Source organism: Colletotrichum godetiae, assembly GCF_030913485.1.
Source record: "Colletotrichum godetiae strain CBS 193.32 chromosome Unknown BDP55scaffold_34, whole genome shotgun sequence".
Classification (NCBI taxonomy): Eukaryota; Fungi; Ascomycota; class Sordariomycetes; order Glomerellales; family Glomerellaceae; genus Colletotrichum; species Colletotrichum godetiae.
The window spans coordinates 14349-31243 of NW_026851282.1; the positions used below are offsets into that span (position 1 = coordinate 14349).

A 16895-nucleotide genomic window follows, 5' to 3' on the forward strand; every position below is an offset into this window, starting at 1 on the left:
GACCACCATGCTTTAATACTCTACATAACCGTGATAACTAAACTTCTATCCGCTATTTATTATTCGCATCCCGAGCATCGCGGCATTTTGGTGGTACTTGCGGCTCCCCAGCTCCATCGGCTTCTGTAGTTGAACCCAGAGTAAAGGCGATTGTGAACTTGCAATAGGTGTTGTTCCTTGGGGAGACATGCTAGTCAATCCCCATATCTCGGCTTCCGCATATGCGACTGGAGCCAGTTTGTGGTGTGCGGCATTCATCTTCCCACGCCGTACTGCAAACACCTTACTCGATTTCACTGAGAGTCAAAGTCGAAGCAGATAGGCTTGGATACTAGAAGGCACGTAGTTATATCCTACAGAGGGACCTTTGCTGGTTGGCCCCTTCACTTTTGAGCTGTAGTTCGGTGAGTGGAAGGTTATGTGGGCTACCTTATCCACGCGCCTTCACTGTGTCGTAACGGCATCAGTCTCAATGAAGACATTTGGCACTTACTTCATTCATCCTCGTCACTGCTATCACCAAATATTGATTTGAAGACATCGTTGCTTGGTCGAGAGGCCTCGCCGGTCTCGCCTTTGGGCTTCAAGATGTCGGCCGTCGGCTTCGATAACTGCTTCGCCACATCGCGACCCAGCATGTCATCCACATCTGCGTTCGTCCCACGAACAAGCGGCTCGTGGGGCGTGACCTCACTGGCAGACACTCCGCAGGATGTTTTGCGAGGCTCTGGTGGAACCATTGCCTCCGAATCTGGTCGTGAATGAGCGGGAGGTCGGACATTGAACCGCTTGCACAGTAATCTGGTCGGAAAGAAGTCTGTAGTCAGCCTCGTCATGCGCCCATACATTCCCATCTTGGCCGCCGTTTCAAGAGGATCTGCCTGCCCAACTGATCTCAGGACCTGCTGCGCATTGTAAGCAGAGCCTACGCCTGCGCCTTCCTTGGACCCAGTCGAAGCTGTCGTGAACCGTGTTGCCATTAACCCTGTCATTGGCTTGAATAGCTGAGCACACCCATAAAATTCTTCGATCTCCTTAATATAGTCACCTTCCGTCATGCCTGAAGGCTTGGCGGGAGCCGAACCTCCGAAGCCCGCGGCATCCTGTAGATAGAGCCGATATCTCGCCTGCTTGGCCTCGTTGTTCGCATAAGGCCCTCCTGTGCCTGATCCTCGACTCATTGCGGCAATGGCTGTTTCTTTGGCCAAGACAGGTATGCTTCCTAACCTATCTTGCAGCTTTTGCTCTGCCGTGCGCGCATGCTCGGTCGGAACCTCGCCTTTGGCAGGGGGTAGATTTGTTCTGCCAGTGGCCGCAGCCAGTCGCTCGCGAGCAGCCGACGTCATGTAGTCGAAAATCGATTTGCCGGGCAATGTCGATTCACCCAGAAGCAGTGCGCGAGATCCGGGGTCATGTTGAGCCGTCTTGGCAGCGTCTGTTGTAGAGATATATGCTGTAGTTGCGTTCCCGCCGACAGAGCGCTTCGTTGATCTCCAATCATCAGGTACAGTCAGGGGACCATATGGCACCGTGGATTGTCCAGACAGCCGAGACTCAACACTTTGGCCAATAGTGAAGCCCTTGAGCGGCAACTTCCCATCGAGACATCGCGTCTGGCCATAGGCCTTGGCCGATGAAGGTTTGGCGACGAAGACCGGTTTCGACCTCACCGTGGGGTTCGCCGACAGACTGGCTGGTTGCTTCTTCTTTTTCCTGCTCTTGTCCCCACCCAGGACTCGATTATATGATATTCGTGGCCCAATGTCGTACGGATCTTCGTCATCTGAACCGGTGTCATTCAGTATGCCCACGCCCAAGCCTCCACGTGCTGTCTGGCTTTGCTTTCCTGTTTTGCCAGAAAAACCGAGTGCAAGTTGGTGGCCGTCCGCAAATTCATCGCCGTTACTCCTTTCCTCTTCCATGCCAAGTTGATCTCGATTCGTCCGTGTGATGCCTGAACTAGACAGTTGAGAGAGGTTTTGCTGTCCTGTAAAACCCAAGCCCTGGCGGTTGCGGTTGCGATTGAACTCTATCACGTTGACATCGTCTGGAGCGAATAAGTGAGTGTTTTCGGTAGTTGCATCTTGAGTGCTGATCATGACACCTAGGCGGGCGGTCCGCCGTACTTTGGGGCCAATGCCCTGCCCGTCCTTCCAGCCCATCTTTCTTAAAAGCTTGAGGCCCATGTTATCGCCATTAGCTCTTGCTAAGCCGATGAAGTCGCCAGCGTGATGCACATTATGACCCGAAGCTCCAAGAGCAGAGAACGGATTTGTTGTCTGGATGTTCTGAGTAGCAGCAGCGTCTGCGAGATCCTCATCGTCCATGTAGTCCTCTGGGCGTTGTTGGCTCGTACGTGGCTCGTTTTTGCGACGGTTCGTGCGACTTGAGACGAATGTAGACGGCGTCCATCCTTCCTTGGAGCCAACTGTGTTGAAGTATCTGGTTTTCTTTTGTCAGTCAAATGATAGCTAAGTCTGGTCCAGGTGCTGGGGGGAGAGACTAACCCTGCGCTCCATCCACCCGTGAAAGCACCGTGAAGACGTCGCCTTCCATGTTCATCTCTTACTTCCTGCTTATGTACTGGAATATAGGCGCCATCATCGCGGAATTCCGGGTCAAGCGGCGGGAGAGGGGTGCCAAAAGCGACGTGTACGGCGGCTTCATCGTGCAAGTCAGCCTCGTAGATAGCATGCGACCTCTTGCTACGCGACATGTAATGAAGACGGTGAACGACTGTGTAGGCTTTCCTAGCTGATCAATGCGTCACTGCCTCTATCCACCTGGACGAATCGAGTGGTGGGTGTCTGCGTATGATATGTCAGGTTTGCGGCGGAATGACAGGCAAGCGGTTGGAGGATCTTTATCTCAATAATGTTGGGCCAAGGCATGCTTGAGAATTGTAGGTAGAGGTGAGGTGGACCACCTAGGCACGTCCCTATCTAGGTTAGGAGAAAATTACTATCGATAAGAGGAGATAAGATAAGATGGCCAGCAATCAGCGACAAACGATGAGGTACCGGCACCCAACGTGCTAACCCAGGCCAAGGCCAGTAAGGTAGCTTACCTACGCACCTAGGTCGCGGGCAGCACATGGGATGAGGTTGCCATTGTCATTCTATAACTTCCAAAGTACGCAATCTACTTCGTAAAGGTACCTCACCCAAGTCGCTGTGCATTATAGAATTAGTACGGATACCCAGTGGAACCAAGGTGTCACAATGCATTGTGCTAAGGCAAGGGCACTTGAGTCTCCAGGTAAGTACTTTTCTCCCGTCAATTGCGGATGGAGTCGAAGGAAGAGTACGGGTGAACTTGCCCATCACCTCCGGGGGGGGCCTTCTGGTCCTCCTCATCTTCGAGTCTTTCAAGATCATTATGGCTCAGGTCTACCCTTACGGATATTGCGGCACCGAGTGATACCGAATAGGACAAAGTTGGAATTTGGGAAAGGGGGAATAGACAAAAAGATGTACCCCGTTGGTATTTGACGATGTTTGTCTCGCAGTGTATCTACCCTTCCCTGGTGTAAAGTGCAGTGATTCATTCTTTGGCGCGGCAGCGTTTACAATTTCCCATGGATGCGTATCTTCACGTAGCCCCCAGCGTGCGCTTGATGGATGCTGGAAAGTGGACTAGTGGAACCTGGAGAGGCTACGAAGTACCTGTAACGTGTAGACTGTATTTCTGTACGGGGTCGGGTCAGACATGGAAGCGTGCCAGATGTACGTAATAACGAGGCATTTCTCATTATGTAGGTATTCTAGTCTGCATGACAGCCGCCCTGTGATTGATGAAGAATCAGAAGCAAGGTAGGGCAAGCTAGGATAGGATATTCTTGGACTCGGCTCTGTATCAACATTTGTCCAAGACCCAAATATGTGCTCCGTACGGAGTATGGTACTTTGTCTTGACCCTTGGGAACCTCTTCTGGTTCCTCCTGCATGATATCCTCGGTTGGTTCGTGACTCTTGGGTACCTTACTCCGTACCTGAGTACTGTGCAATCTAGTCCGTGCTGTTGCAACTTGCTGCTCGGCCTGAGGTGGCCTACCTGGGCCCAGGCCATTCGCGAATCCCCCAGCTATTCGTGGGCGTCCACGAGTAGGCGCGTACCTAAGCTATTTACGAATACCTACCTTATTTAGGTCCAATCACATCACACTTGAGGAGCCGGGACTGGCATTGGGCAACTGCTCCAAATTCATTGCGGGTACCCCATTTAATTACAGATGCTGATCAACGCGGCTTGGTGCGCAGGACTTCGAAGCCCTTGTATAGGGTACGAGATTTGAAAGTTGAGATTGCAAGTCTGAGGCGCATCGTGAAGTTCTTTCTGGTGTTGTATCCGGGTTAATGAGGTTGCCGCATGGTTGCCCATTGTTTCCTTCATGCCTTGGCTTGTCTCGCCCGCGGTACCTCGAGGCAAGGTACCTTAGTGTGAAGTACCCAGGTTGGTAGTTAGCCCATGTACGGACAACTGGACCTGCCATGCTACCGATTACTCTCGGTACGTTTGTCTGAGGTGCCCTACCTTGCCGAAGGCAGGGTGCTTTGGGAAGCTTAGGCGAAGAAGACTTTGCGATAGCCCAACGTGCCAACCAAGTTAATCCGAGGTTCTCCAGCGCGGGGTCTGCATTCCTGCTCACGGCTTCTGTCGTCATTGCTGATGAACCTGGATTTGGGTAAACTTGTTTCTGCCCTTCCCGGCCCAATTCTTCAGACAATGGGATGTGAAATAGACATCCGTATCCGTACCTAGATGCAGATAGTCGGACACAGGCATTGTATGGGTACATCGTACCTTATTAGAGCGCCTGCCATCCGACGCTAATTTCCCAAGGTACGGGACGATATGTGCCCCCCTAACGTATAAGGCAAGATAAAGGTGAGGTAGGTCGACATGGCACCACGCCAACAATAAGGTGGCGCGCCGCGTCAAACAAAGACGCTGGAAAAGGAGATTTCATTTCGACCTTGCTCACGATCAAGGCCAATTGGAAGCATGAGGCAGTCCTAAGTACGGATACCTGAGCTGGAACCTGGAGGTAAATAGCCGTAAGGTGCGAAGTAAGGTAGGTAGGTGACCGACGGGACAAGCGCCCGGGCAAATACAACTTGAAGTCTTGAGTCTTGAATCTTGACCAACCTAAGGCAAGGTACCTAAAGTTGTAAGTAAATTCACTTCCACCTTCTCAAGTCTTCTTAATTCTTTTCCTCTCCTTCTATCGCTCTCCCCGCCCTTCCTACTCAGTCCTGTCCTTCTTTGCATGCACATAGAAACACACAGACAGCACTCACGCCCGCACGCCCGCATCAGACGAGACTGAACGTCCGCCTTCCTTGCTTTGCCTGGTGTGGATACTTCAGCCAGCTCTCAAATCACCCTTGCAGGGATTGATCATTGCCGCTCACTTTCACCTTAGGTTCCATGAGTCTTGTTGCGCGCACCTTCTCCCTCCTCCCCCACTACGGATAATCATCAACCATTTGTCGCTGTTCTCTCTCTCTCTCTCTCTCTCTCTCTCTCTCTCTCTCTCTCTCTCTCTCTCTCTCTCTCTCTCTCTCTCTCTCTCTCTTTCTGGCTCTCTCCCTCTGCGTCTGACCGCTCGTCTGCTTCGGTGCCTCATCCCCGACAAATTCCCACTTTCGCTTCGGACGGTGCAGCGCTCGCCCTTCTCAGTGCCTGCTTTGGAACCTGCCCCCTCGCTCCCCTCCTCCCCTTCAACCGTACGGATACCTTATTCTTGTGCGGAACTTGAAGTAGGTAGTGGAGTCGGTGGTTCCCCAGCCCCCCCATACCTTACTCCGTACCCTCCATCCCATCCCATCCTGAAAGTGTCCTACCGTACCTGACCTCACTGTTCGGTCCACGTTCTGCCTCTTCCCCTCTCGTGTCGCCAGAGGAGCCGGAGACTGTGCCAGTGCCAGCGTCAGTGCCAGTACTCCGTACACACAGCGAACCCTCGCAGTGTCACACCCCCGTTTCCTCTCTCCTGCAATGACAGCAGCAATCCCGGCCACCACTGATCTGCCAGCACATCTTCCTTCCCAGGCTCCCCTTCCTCTGTCTCGCTCTCAGTCTCAGTCTCAACCATCGATTGCGCACCGCTCCCTCTCCACCCGAACCCGGCCTCCTGTCTCCGCCTCTGGCTCTGGTCCTCCTTTACAGCGTGGCTCCTCCACCTCCAATCAAAACCACAACCAGCACCAGCGCCGTCACCAATACAGCGGGAGCCAGCAACTTCAACACCGGTCTCACTCTCGACAACCCTCCTCCACCACCGCCGCCGTCCCTGCTGCTGTCGCTTCCGCTGGCTCAGCCGGTTCCCATTTTGCTCAAGACCTTCTCCCGCAACATGAGTATGAAACACCAGACATAGTCTTCCACTCCAAGCGAAACGCCCCAAGCCAACACCCGCCCTCATCAACCCGCGCCGAGGCCTCGCGTCTCCAGCGTCACAGCAGTACCAGATCAAACCATCGATATAACCACGCTCCCGACATGCCCGCGAGCACCGCAGTCGCCAACAACGCCGGGCCTGCTCCCGTCAGCAATCATGGCGGGCCCGACCCCCGGAGCCCAGGCGCGCCCACCGCCTCGAAGCATACGAGCAGATCGCGCACTACGATACCTACCCCATCCGGAAAATGGATCTTGGGCAAGACAATTGGTGCTGGTAGCATGGGCAAAGTGAAGCTGGCCCGCAAGGAGGATACAGGCGAGCAGGTATGTTTCTTTCCCCTCCCATGGCCTTCCATACCTCTCACCCAAACCTGTCGTGTTTGCTAACTCACCCTCCTCCCTAATCGCAGGTGGCCTGCAAAATTATTCCCCGCGGCTCAACGGAAGATACACAACATCAGACTCGAGCAGATAAGGAGAGAGCGGACCAGTCCAAGGAAATCAGGACCGCCCGAGAGGCCGCCATCGTCACCCTCCTGAGCCATCCCAACATCTGTGGTATGCGAGACGTTGTACGCACCAACTACCATTGGTACATGCTCTGCGAGTACGTCAACGGCGGCCAGATGCTCGACTACATCATTTCCCACGGCAAATTGAAGGAGAAGCAAGCTCGCAAGTTCAGCCGTCAAATCGCTAGCGCTCTCGACTACTGTCACCGGAACAGTATTGTCCACAGAGACCTAAAGATCGAAAACATTCTGATCAGTAAAAATGGAGATATCAAAATCATCGACTTTGGGCTGAGCAACCTGTTTGCTCCGCGCGGCCATCTCAAAACCTTCTGCGGCAGCCTTTACTTTGCCGCCCCGGAGCTACTTCAGGCGAGAGCCTATACTGGGCCCGAGGTCGATGTGTGGAGCTTCGGCATCGTTCTTTACGTTTTGGTGTGTGGAAAGGTGCCGTTCGACGATCAGAGTATGCCCGCTTTACACGCCAAAATCAAAAAGGGATTGGTGGACTACCCAAGTTGGCTCTCAAGCGGTAAGTTGCTCATAGTTATGTGCAGCGACTGGTATGTATCTAACATGGCGCAGAATGCAAGCACCTACTATCTCGAATGCTCGTAACGGATCCCAAGCAACGTGCAACCATGCAGGAAGTCATGGTCCACCCGTGGATGACGAAAGGTTACAGCAGCCCACTGGATAACGGATTGCCTCCGCGAGAACCTCTCTCGCTCCCATTGGACTCCGATGTCGTCAACGCCATGACTGGGTTCAACTTTGGCTCACCAGACGCCATCAAGGCCCAGCTGGAACGAACAATCGAGTCAGAGGATTACCAACGCGCAATCAAACTCTACCAGCGCGAAAAAGAGCTTCCTCAGCCTGCCAAAGACGTGGAGAAGAAGCGCGGCTTCGGCTTCGACTTCTACAAGCGGAGGAACTCAGGCACCAGCCGTGACACGTTGACGGCTCCTAGTTCCGAGGCCCTCCAGCTCGGCAATGATCCTCTCAACGCGTTCAGTCCCTTGGTTTCCATATACTACCTGGTGCGAGAGAAACAAGATCGCGATCGTATGGAGAAGAACCCTGGAGCTGCCAGTGCACACAAGGAGAAGGAGAAGGAGAAGGAGAAGGAGAAGCCTGCGATCCCTGAAATCACGCCGCCACAAGAGGCTCACACCAACTCCTCTACCTACGAAATGCCCGGCGAAAGGGTCACGGGCGGCCGTTCTCGTCCTCGCGCAAGGACTCATGGTGAAGATGAAGCCCCCGACGCGGTAAAGAATTCCCAACTTTCGCCAACCACACCTCTCTCTCCAGAGGTACCGCCCGAGCCACTCCCAAAGAAGGAGAGTACCGCTGCAGGTATCCTCCGCCGCTTCAGTACACGGAGACGCAGGGATCCGGAAAGATCGGATAGAGACCGGTCTCATCCGCCTGTAGTCCAGGTTCACTCACCTTCCGAGGCCCCTCCCGCACCGATGCCCCGGAAAAGCTTCAGCATACGTCGCGGCAGACGGGAACGAGAAGAGCCTGACCCTCTCCCGCTTCGATCTGGAAGCAGTCAGCCACAGCACGGTGATCTTCTCAGCCCACCCTTGTCTGCCGGGGGTCAATCATCGCGGCGCAAAGGTTTGGGTCGGTCCACAAGCGTGAATTCTGCAGACTTGCGTCGCCGTGGATCAACGAGGACACCGAAGGAGCCACCCCCGACGAGTGGCTCGGACCAGTCGACGGCCACCGATCGACCACCACCCGCATCTAGAGACAGCCAGCAAACACGGGCTGCATCCATGAGAGCGAAATCACTCGGTCATGCCAGGCGCGAGAGTATCCAGCAGCGCAGGCTTCGTCGGGAGGAAGCTAGAGAGGCTAATGTGCCGGAGGAAACGGATCAAGAACAAGGCGACCACAGTGGCGTATCCACCGACAGGCTGGACAGCTCAGACTTGGCCAAGCCGGTTTTCCTCAAAGGCTTGTTCAGCGTTTCGACCACTTCTACCAAGAACGTCACAGAGATTCGGGCGGATATCAAGCGGGTGCTCAAGGGCCTCGGAGTCGACTACACCGAGATCAAAGGTGGCTTCTTGTGCAAGCACACACCCAGCATTGACCTCAAGAAAGTACCAGAGGTTCCTGGCAGCCCCGGACAAGCGCCACCTGGTCACAGGAGACGTTTCAGCTTTGGTGCCATCAGAGGCGGCGACAGGGAACGAGAAGACTTGCCGGCGACTGATCGAGGGCCAAGTACACCGCGTGGCTCTGGGCGAACTGAGGCAGACCACAGTTACTCCAACTCGGACGTCTCGATCGACAGTGTCTCGCGGGAAGCGGGAGGGTCGTCCAGAAGAGTCCCTGGCGAGACGAGCACTCACGTTCAGAGTGATCTTGGCGGAAGTATGGTTCTTGAATTCGAAATATTCATTGTCAAGGTCCCATTGTTGTCTCTCCACGGAATACAATTCAAGCGACTGGTGGGAAATACGTGGCAGTACAAGAATATGGCCGATCAGGTTTTGAGGGAGCTTCGTCTTTAGATGGGCCGAAAGCGTTCAGACACAAAGCGCGGAGGACATCTGTGGTCAAGGATTAGCTCAGATCTGGGGGCCCGACTCCGGGATCCTGGAGCTGGTGGAGGGTATCGAAGGCAAACAATCTCATCGTACGACCTTTTTGACCTTTAACTTAACTTTTTTTTTTTTACTCGGTCGCCTTGGCGTCAATCGAGGTGTTTTAGTAGCCAACTGCCAATCAGTCAGCAACTTTCTGCCTTTGCGAAGGAACGGCATTACTTGAATAAGTGCCCAGTAAAATAATCAGCAGCGGTTGGATAATGTCAACTAATTCAATTAGGTGGAGGTGTATAGAGAAGTTTAGAAACGTCAGTAGTGTGTACGTACGTGCGTCCATTTGATTCTATCTAAAAGCAGATGGCTGTATGATTTGCCACTCCGTCTACGGTAGCCAAGACGTCGGCGCCAGAGCAGAGATGATCGAAGTCAGAAGCTGTCGCCCAGTTCTGAGATGCCAGTATGAATGAGAAATTTGAGGTTTTCACAGCTACCAGCGCTTTAAAAAAGAGTACTAAGGTTCTGCTGGATGTTGCTGAGAATTATGATGTTGGCCCAGACAAGCGCTCCAGCCCAACATAAGCAGTGGGCGGGCAATGATCTTCTCAAGAACGTTTCCGGGCAGCCCACGTAGGTCTCCAAAGCTTCGCAACGTGCGGCATGTTGTTCATCCCTCTCTACGTCGCTGGGCAGACCCAGAACCTTGGAGACATCGCCAGCCAAGGTGGTACTCCTCTATGTTAGTAGAATCCATGATACCAAAGAGCCTTTCTCCGCGATTCTGGCCCGGGCAATACTCTACCGAGTTACTCAGGCACGCCTAGGTAGGAAGCGTGGTTGTAGGATACATATTAGGGTCGTACATAAAACTGGCCAGCCGCTTTCTCCCATCTTTGACGTCTTCTATATTACCAACCAAGTGTACTTCATGCTGGTCGTGTTGAGGTCATTAGGGTATTACTTAGGTCCATCCGCCCCCGCTGTTACAGGTAACCCCAAGAGGCTTCTAGGTGTCTGTATTGTGTTCTGGTTCAAGTTACCCTGAGGTGCCTGAGTCGAAGGCCAGGCAGCTTAGGTAATACACGCGGGTGCGACCCAGTGGTGCCTACCTAGTTGCGCGCTATTCTGTCCATGTGCATAAGGCACCTGTGTTCCCTGCCTCCAACGCTCTCCTTACACCTTGCCTTAGCCTAACTACCGACCAATTACCTAACCCTGTCTGACCTTGCCTTCCTCTGTGTGTGCCTCATCCTCTCAACCTTACCTGGTTTATTGTTCACAACCTCCACCCTGACCGAGTACGCACAATTGTCCCCTTGAATACGCAACACCCGCCAAGGGTTTGAAGTACGCACCACAACGAGATTAAGACGGCACAATCTTCGGGCGTCTTTACCCATTACGAATCTGCGATCAAATCTTTCAACGGCCTCGCGCGCAAGAGTTCGAAGCCCAAAACGCAACCACCCCCCCCCCCCCCCCCCCGCGAAGTTGACATCGTCGATCCGCCGCCGCCCGCCGCCCACACATCAACACTCCGACGAAGTGCCACAGCCCATCATCATTGCTGTTGCCACAGTCTCAGCCCGAAAGAGATTCCTCGTGAGGAAATTGCGATAGAAATATTCGGTTGCGGTCAAGGCAGTGGCTTCCCTCGCGTGAACACTACACATATTTCCGTCGAGAACATACTCTGTAAAGCACACGGATCTGGGACTCGAAGATGATGCCCGCTCAGCACGTTTACGGACACCATCAGTTTAATCCACAGACCGACTCGGCATGGATGCATCAGCAGTCTAACCAACACCACCATGCTCAGCAAGCTGCTGCCGCCGCCGCTTCTGCTGTACAGCAGCAGCAGCAACAACAGCAACAGCAACAGCAGCAGCAGCATTACAATAGACTTGCTAGTGGGCATTCTGCGGTTCCGTCTCTTGGCAATGCGCATGCCCCGGAAGGCGGCCACGACAACATATCCGAGGACAATCGAAGAACAATGGCTTACATTGCTGATCTGTTGAGCGAAAGCACTCGCGAGGCGGCCCTTCTGGAGCTGAGCAAGAAGCGAGAACAGGTTCCTGAGCTTGCGCTCATACTGTGGCATTCGTTCGGTAAGCTCCTATGCCTGGAGACGACGAGTGTGATTAACGCATACTAAAGCCAACGCAGGAGTCATGACATCGCTGCTGCAAGAGATTATTTCCGTCTACACTCTCTTGAATCCTTCACAACTCACTGCTGCGGCTTCCAACAGGGTATGCAACGCGCTAGCACTTCTTCAGTGTGTGGCCTCCCACAATGACACGCGCACGCTGTTCCTGAACGGTACGCCGCCCTCCATGATTCTTCGAAACGTTACCTGTCCCTGAGCTCACATTTACTAGCCCACATCCCTTTATTCCTCTATCCCTTCCTTAACACGACGTCGAAATCGAGACCGTTCGAATACCTACGTCTGACGTCGCTAGGCGTTATTGGCGCCCTCGTCAAGAATGATTCTTCCGAGGTCATCAACTTTCTGCTCACCACAGAGATCATTCCTCTTTGCCTACGTATTATGGAGACAGGCTCAGAGCTGAGTAAAACTGTGGCAATTTTCATTGTGCAAAAGATCTTATTGGATGACAATGGGCTCAACTACATTTGCGCTACCTACGAACGCTTCTACGCGGTGGGCACTGTCCTTAGCAACATGGTTGCTCAACTCGTTGAGCAGCAAACCGCTCGGCTTCTTAAGCACGTTGTGAGATGCTTTCTCCGGTGAGTTCCCCGAGATCACTCGATTGTTCTAGCTCTCGCTAATGCCGCGAAGATTGAGCGACAACGCGCGCGCGCGTGAGGCTCTGCGCCAGTGTCTTCCAGAGCCCCTCCGAGATGCGACCTTCTCTTCTGTCCTTAGAGACGACGCTGCGACCAAGAGATGCTTAGCCCAGCTCCTCATAAACCTGTCAGACAATGTCGTCGAACCGGCCCAAGGGGGACACCCTGGCCTTTGAGGCCATGGATACCTGACATATTGTAAACGTTCTGGGGCCAACATAGACTCATGCATAACTCGGCGACTTGGAGGTCAGTGATTTCATCGGAAAATGCAAAGCGTCGTAGACGTATCGATACCCGCTTTCTTGCCCAGATGGGGGCATATCAGGCTGATCTGGGATGCATCTTCAACTTGCGCGGACTCTCTTTCTCTCTTTACATGTAGCATCGAAAAGGCGGGGGGCAAAAGCAAGGGTTTCTTTTCTCGTTTGGTATCGGCGATGGGGTTGTGTCATTTTGATTATACGGTAAGGAGCAGGCGGACCTGGAATTGGCGCCGGAGGCTGGGGATGACGTCTCGGGCTTTATGGACACGACCCAAAGATTTCTGTTGCCAACGTACTTCCTATCCGGGGTCGCGCATGGTAGTATTGGCTTCAGTCGGGCGGTATACTTGTATGAACTGTTCTTCTTGGCAGTGGGGTGGGAGTTGCCATGCTATGTGGCTCGACCTACTCGTGTATGTGTAAAGGGTCAGGTCCATGAATCCAATTTATTCCAACTTGTCACCTGTGAACCAAAGATTCCTCCCAATGCTCTTCGCCTGATCGATCAAGTGATGTGACCATCGGCAAATACGATGTCTGGCCACTAAAGCTGTGTTTCCTAGCCATGCTACTTCATGTTATTGCGGGACAGTATGATAGCTGTGCCGGGGAGAAGAAGAGGTAACATGTAGTGAATCACTTGCCCTGACACTCTTGGTTGACTTGGGATGCATGACGAGGGCTTTCTCGGCGTAGATATCGCCATCGGCTTTTCCATGCTTCAGGGTCCTCGTATGCGCCTTGGTCTGATCCCTACCTACCGCATCCGATGCTTCCTTTTGATTCTTGTTTAGGAATCAGATTATGAGGCACGTCATGCGTCGCGGTGGAAGGCATATACATCAATGACCAGGATGTGACAGAGCTGTATCTTGTGATAGGCAGGCTGTCAATTTACCCTTCGGTACACTTTCCCACTCGTGCATTCGGCGAGGGGACTACTTCTCGACTACAGGAGATTATCTTTCCTGTGATAGAGTGGTTGCTCTCGGCGAAACCACTCGGTATCCGATGGGCGTATGAGAACCGTTTAGACATGTTCAAGCCTGGATTCTTTGGCAAATGCCATTACTCAGATATTGTCAAATGAACAACTGTCCAACAACTGTCCTGTCAGCTAAAACGGGCGCCCAATCGACGTAAAGTACTCATCTTGCCATGGCTGAAGTATCGACAGGACCTACTAGCGATTCCATATTTAGCGGTATGAGGCTTTAGTGGCTGTGACCATCGACGATTCTCCTCGTTATTGAGTGTCTCTCAGTTGGCGCTGCCGCTATTTCCACCACGAATATACGCACCAAAGGCAAGATCTCTCTATGTAAGGAATATGTATGGTTTCATAAATTGACAAGCGTTACTCGTCGTGTCTGAGCATGCACAAGTTCTCGGGCCAAGCTGAATCTAGCCATGTTTTTGCGGATCTTGTTAAAATTCCTTCTCTGATACATGCTACTAGTGTCTCCTATAGTTTATACTCAACAACAATTAAGACGAATGGAAGATCTCTTCCAGACCGGTGGCTGGTTGGCAACACACGTGAGGTGTTGCCACGAAATTGGGTTTGTTCTTACGAAAGGATGATTCACAAATGATCACGAGATCAATCCGAGGAGCATGGCGACAAGAGTACTGTACTTCCAGAGCCAGGCATTAGCAGTCGAAGTCATCGTAGATAACTGGGATTTTATTACACTCGACACATCAGCGTACTATCACTGAAATCGAGGCGTCCTTCTTTTGCAGTGTCTATATTTACCGCTCCCAAGCCCAGGCGCACAGCAGAGGCTTCGCAAGAGGTTCTCTGTGATCCTCCTTCATCAGTCAAGCATTCAATGCCTAAGGAGAGGATGGAGACTTTGACAGGGTAGTCTGATCCGGCCGGGCTCATTGAGATGGGCAGCACCATAGATTTGAGATCTCATATGCATCCTCCAATGACCGTAGGTGACGGCGGTATCTTGGTTCTTGGTCAGGATTTCTAGCATCTTGTCGTTTTATTTGGTCTTTTGGTCTAGGGAAAACGATCTAATCCGTAGTGATCACTCAAGAATACTTTGACAGAGCGGCCTGGTCTGTAGTTGGGCTTGGATACTCCAGTACTCCATGCACTCGAAATTCGCATATGGTACAGCGATCCTACTCAGCTTTCAGCATCCGCAAATATAACCGACAGTTGGACGTTCATTATGTTCGTCAAATGTTCCTTTATACTGGAATTTTGGTGAAAATATACTCATTCCTGCACTTCCTTTGTTCAGAACTTGCAAAGAGAAGTAAGTTGGCGGCCAGGAGGAACTTCGGCGAGAAGAACGAGAACCGGACAATGAATCCTCGGTATTCTACACACTGACACATAAGATCTCCGTAGCCTGTAAACGGCCGCCATTGAAAGTGACTCCACCAGATAGATATTTGATTGGGGCCACATGGTCCTCATACGGCTTGGAAGAAATCTGACCCTCCGGAAAGTGCATGGAGGATTCCGTCAGCCCTACGGCCCAACGTGTTCCCAATAGGGTTCTGAGGTAACCCGGCCACCAAAGACATGCTCCGGGGAACTGGGTCTTCCAATCACACGGTCTGGACCGTTTATTCTCTCAGGGACGCCAGAAGCGGGCAGTTGGTTGCGGAAAGCCGACCTCCGCACAGATAATATCAGTTACTCGACTATGACAAGAACAGTAGAGTCACAAGACTATCAGTGTTACAAAGTACGACAAATCGCCAGCGACCAAAGTTCTGCACGTCGGCAGAGGCATCCTTTGAGCCTAGATCTTATTCTTTTTGAAGTCCGCAGTTCTCATCACTTAGCAAGCTCCGGGTCGTAGGGATGGGCGAGTAGACATGCGAGGATAACCGGGAGAGCAAGCTTAGATTACCCTCCGCCCTAGTTGGAACTGTACAACGCAGCAAAGCTGAATGAAAATCAGGCAGGCCCTTCCATGATAGAACTGGAGATGAGGCCCGCTCGTAGCCCTCGGTCAACCACACAAGCGCAGCGCGCACACGAAGCGTAGTAGATGCCCTCGATTCTCAAATGGGGTCAACAATACATCTATCTGTTGGTGCGGATAGGCCGAAGAGCCTTGTGAAGCGAAGAGTGTGTGGAGTTTTGGTCGGGGGGCCTCGGGGCCTTTTGTAAGCCAAGCTCCCATTGGAGACGAGTACGAAGATGCTATAGAAGGTTGGCGGAAGGATTGATCGTCACCGTTACCACGAGGCATCTTTGGCGTGTCTGGACCAGAGCGCGCGCCGTGTTTGTGCGTCTTGGGCAAGCGCGAGTATCAAGTTTGAGAGGGCAAGGGGCAGGCCAGAGGAGCCAGCTCTTCGGCATACAAGGAAAAGCAAAGGCTGAGCTGCGGTAGAAGCCTAGTCAGAGGCTTACAAACTCAGCCCTCAAATACACTTCCAATCATCGGCCAGAGGCTGGCGCCCGTCTACGCGAGCCACCTTGGGCTCATAATCGATGTCCATTTCGAAGTGGGAGCATATCTCCCCAACATCAAGGCAGCTCTATTCCATCAACTGCCAGATGGTACAAGTACATAGTTACGTAATTTTACAGGGGGAATAGCGAATAGTTTAATAGCCCGACCTTATTCTCCTTCTTTCCGCCTATGAAAAATGTCGAGAGTAGATTTAGAGAAAGACTGAAGACGGATGTAGTGACGCCCTCCAGCAGTTAATGAGATAACTGATTTGTCACTGCGCACGGAATGAGGCAGTCTGTTTCGTGTATCTGGAACTGCTCAAGGGGGTGAAGTAGATGAGACTCAGGCGGAGATGGTGGTGGCAGCGGTAGCGGCAGCGACAGCGACGATGGCTTGCAGCTAGGTAGGTGATGTAAACTCCGCCGCACTTCTGTCGTGGATTCAAGACATTGGCAACCTGTGCCTGCGTATTGGGGTCCAAAACGAACGGTCCACGAGAACGTGTGACACGAAGATGGGAGCAAAGCTAAGGATTGCGAATGCCATTCGCCAGCCCTACGAGCCTTCGTCTCATTTCCCGTGACAAATCCATCGGATCCGGCCTACTTTCGTCCTCGTCGAATGACCAGAGGAGGTGACGATGCCTTATGTTCCGCCCCAAGTCTGCTGCCTGATATACGCAAGGTTCCTACGTTCATTGGGCTGAATTCTAGCAAAGAGCAAGATGCAGATGCACCTCGAGTATTCTAGATGCTTAGGTAGTGCCATGCAAATCAAAGACCAATCATGAATCATATCAGCGAAGAATCTGCTAATGAGTCAACCGCAGGCTTTCTCTTATTAAACGGAATAGCGTCCACTGCATTGAAGGAAAATGGTGGATGGGTT

The 16895-nt window shown here is 52.5% G+C and overlaps 3 protein-coding genes across 3 annotated transcripts; 2 read left to right on the forward strand and 1 right to left on the reverse strand.

Moving 5' to 3' along the window:
- Positions 1–494: 494 nt before the first annotated feature.
- Positions 495–2716, reverse strand: BDP55DRAFT_634411 (uncharacterized protein; the record flags this gene model as incomplete). The annotated part of the gene is made up of 2 exons (XM_060572661.1): positions 495–2442; positions 2508–2716. 2 exons carry the CDS (start codon positions 2714–2716, stop codon positions 495–497), a joined length of 2157 nt encoding a protein of 718 aa, XP_060426901.1.
- Positions 2717–6000: 3284 nt separating this feature from the next.
- Positions 6001–9451, forward strand: BDP55DRAFT_730913 (uncharacterized protein; the record flags this gene model as incomplete). The annotated part of the gene is made up of 3 exons (XM_060579759.1): positions 6001–6729; positions 6816–7449; positions 7503–9451. The coding sequence occupies 3 exons, from the start codon at positions 6001–6003 to the stop codon at positions 9449–9451; spliced, it is 3312 nt and encodes a 1103-aa protein (XP_060426902.1).
- A 1756-nt stretch (positions 9452–11207) lies between these two features.
- Positions 11208–12483, forward strand: BDP55DRAFT_730914 (cell differentiation family protein; the record flags this gene model as incomplete). The annotated part of the gene is made up of 4 exons (XM_060579760.1): positions 11208–11598; positions 11657–11812; positions 11872–12247; positions 12300–12483. 4 exons carry the CDS (start codon positions 11208–11210, stop codon positions 12481–12483), a joined length of 1107 nt encoding a protein of 368 aa, XP_060426903.1.
- Positions 12484–16895: the final 4412 nt, after the last annotated feature.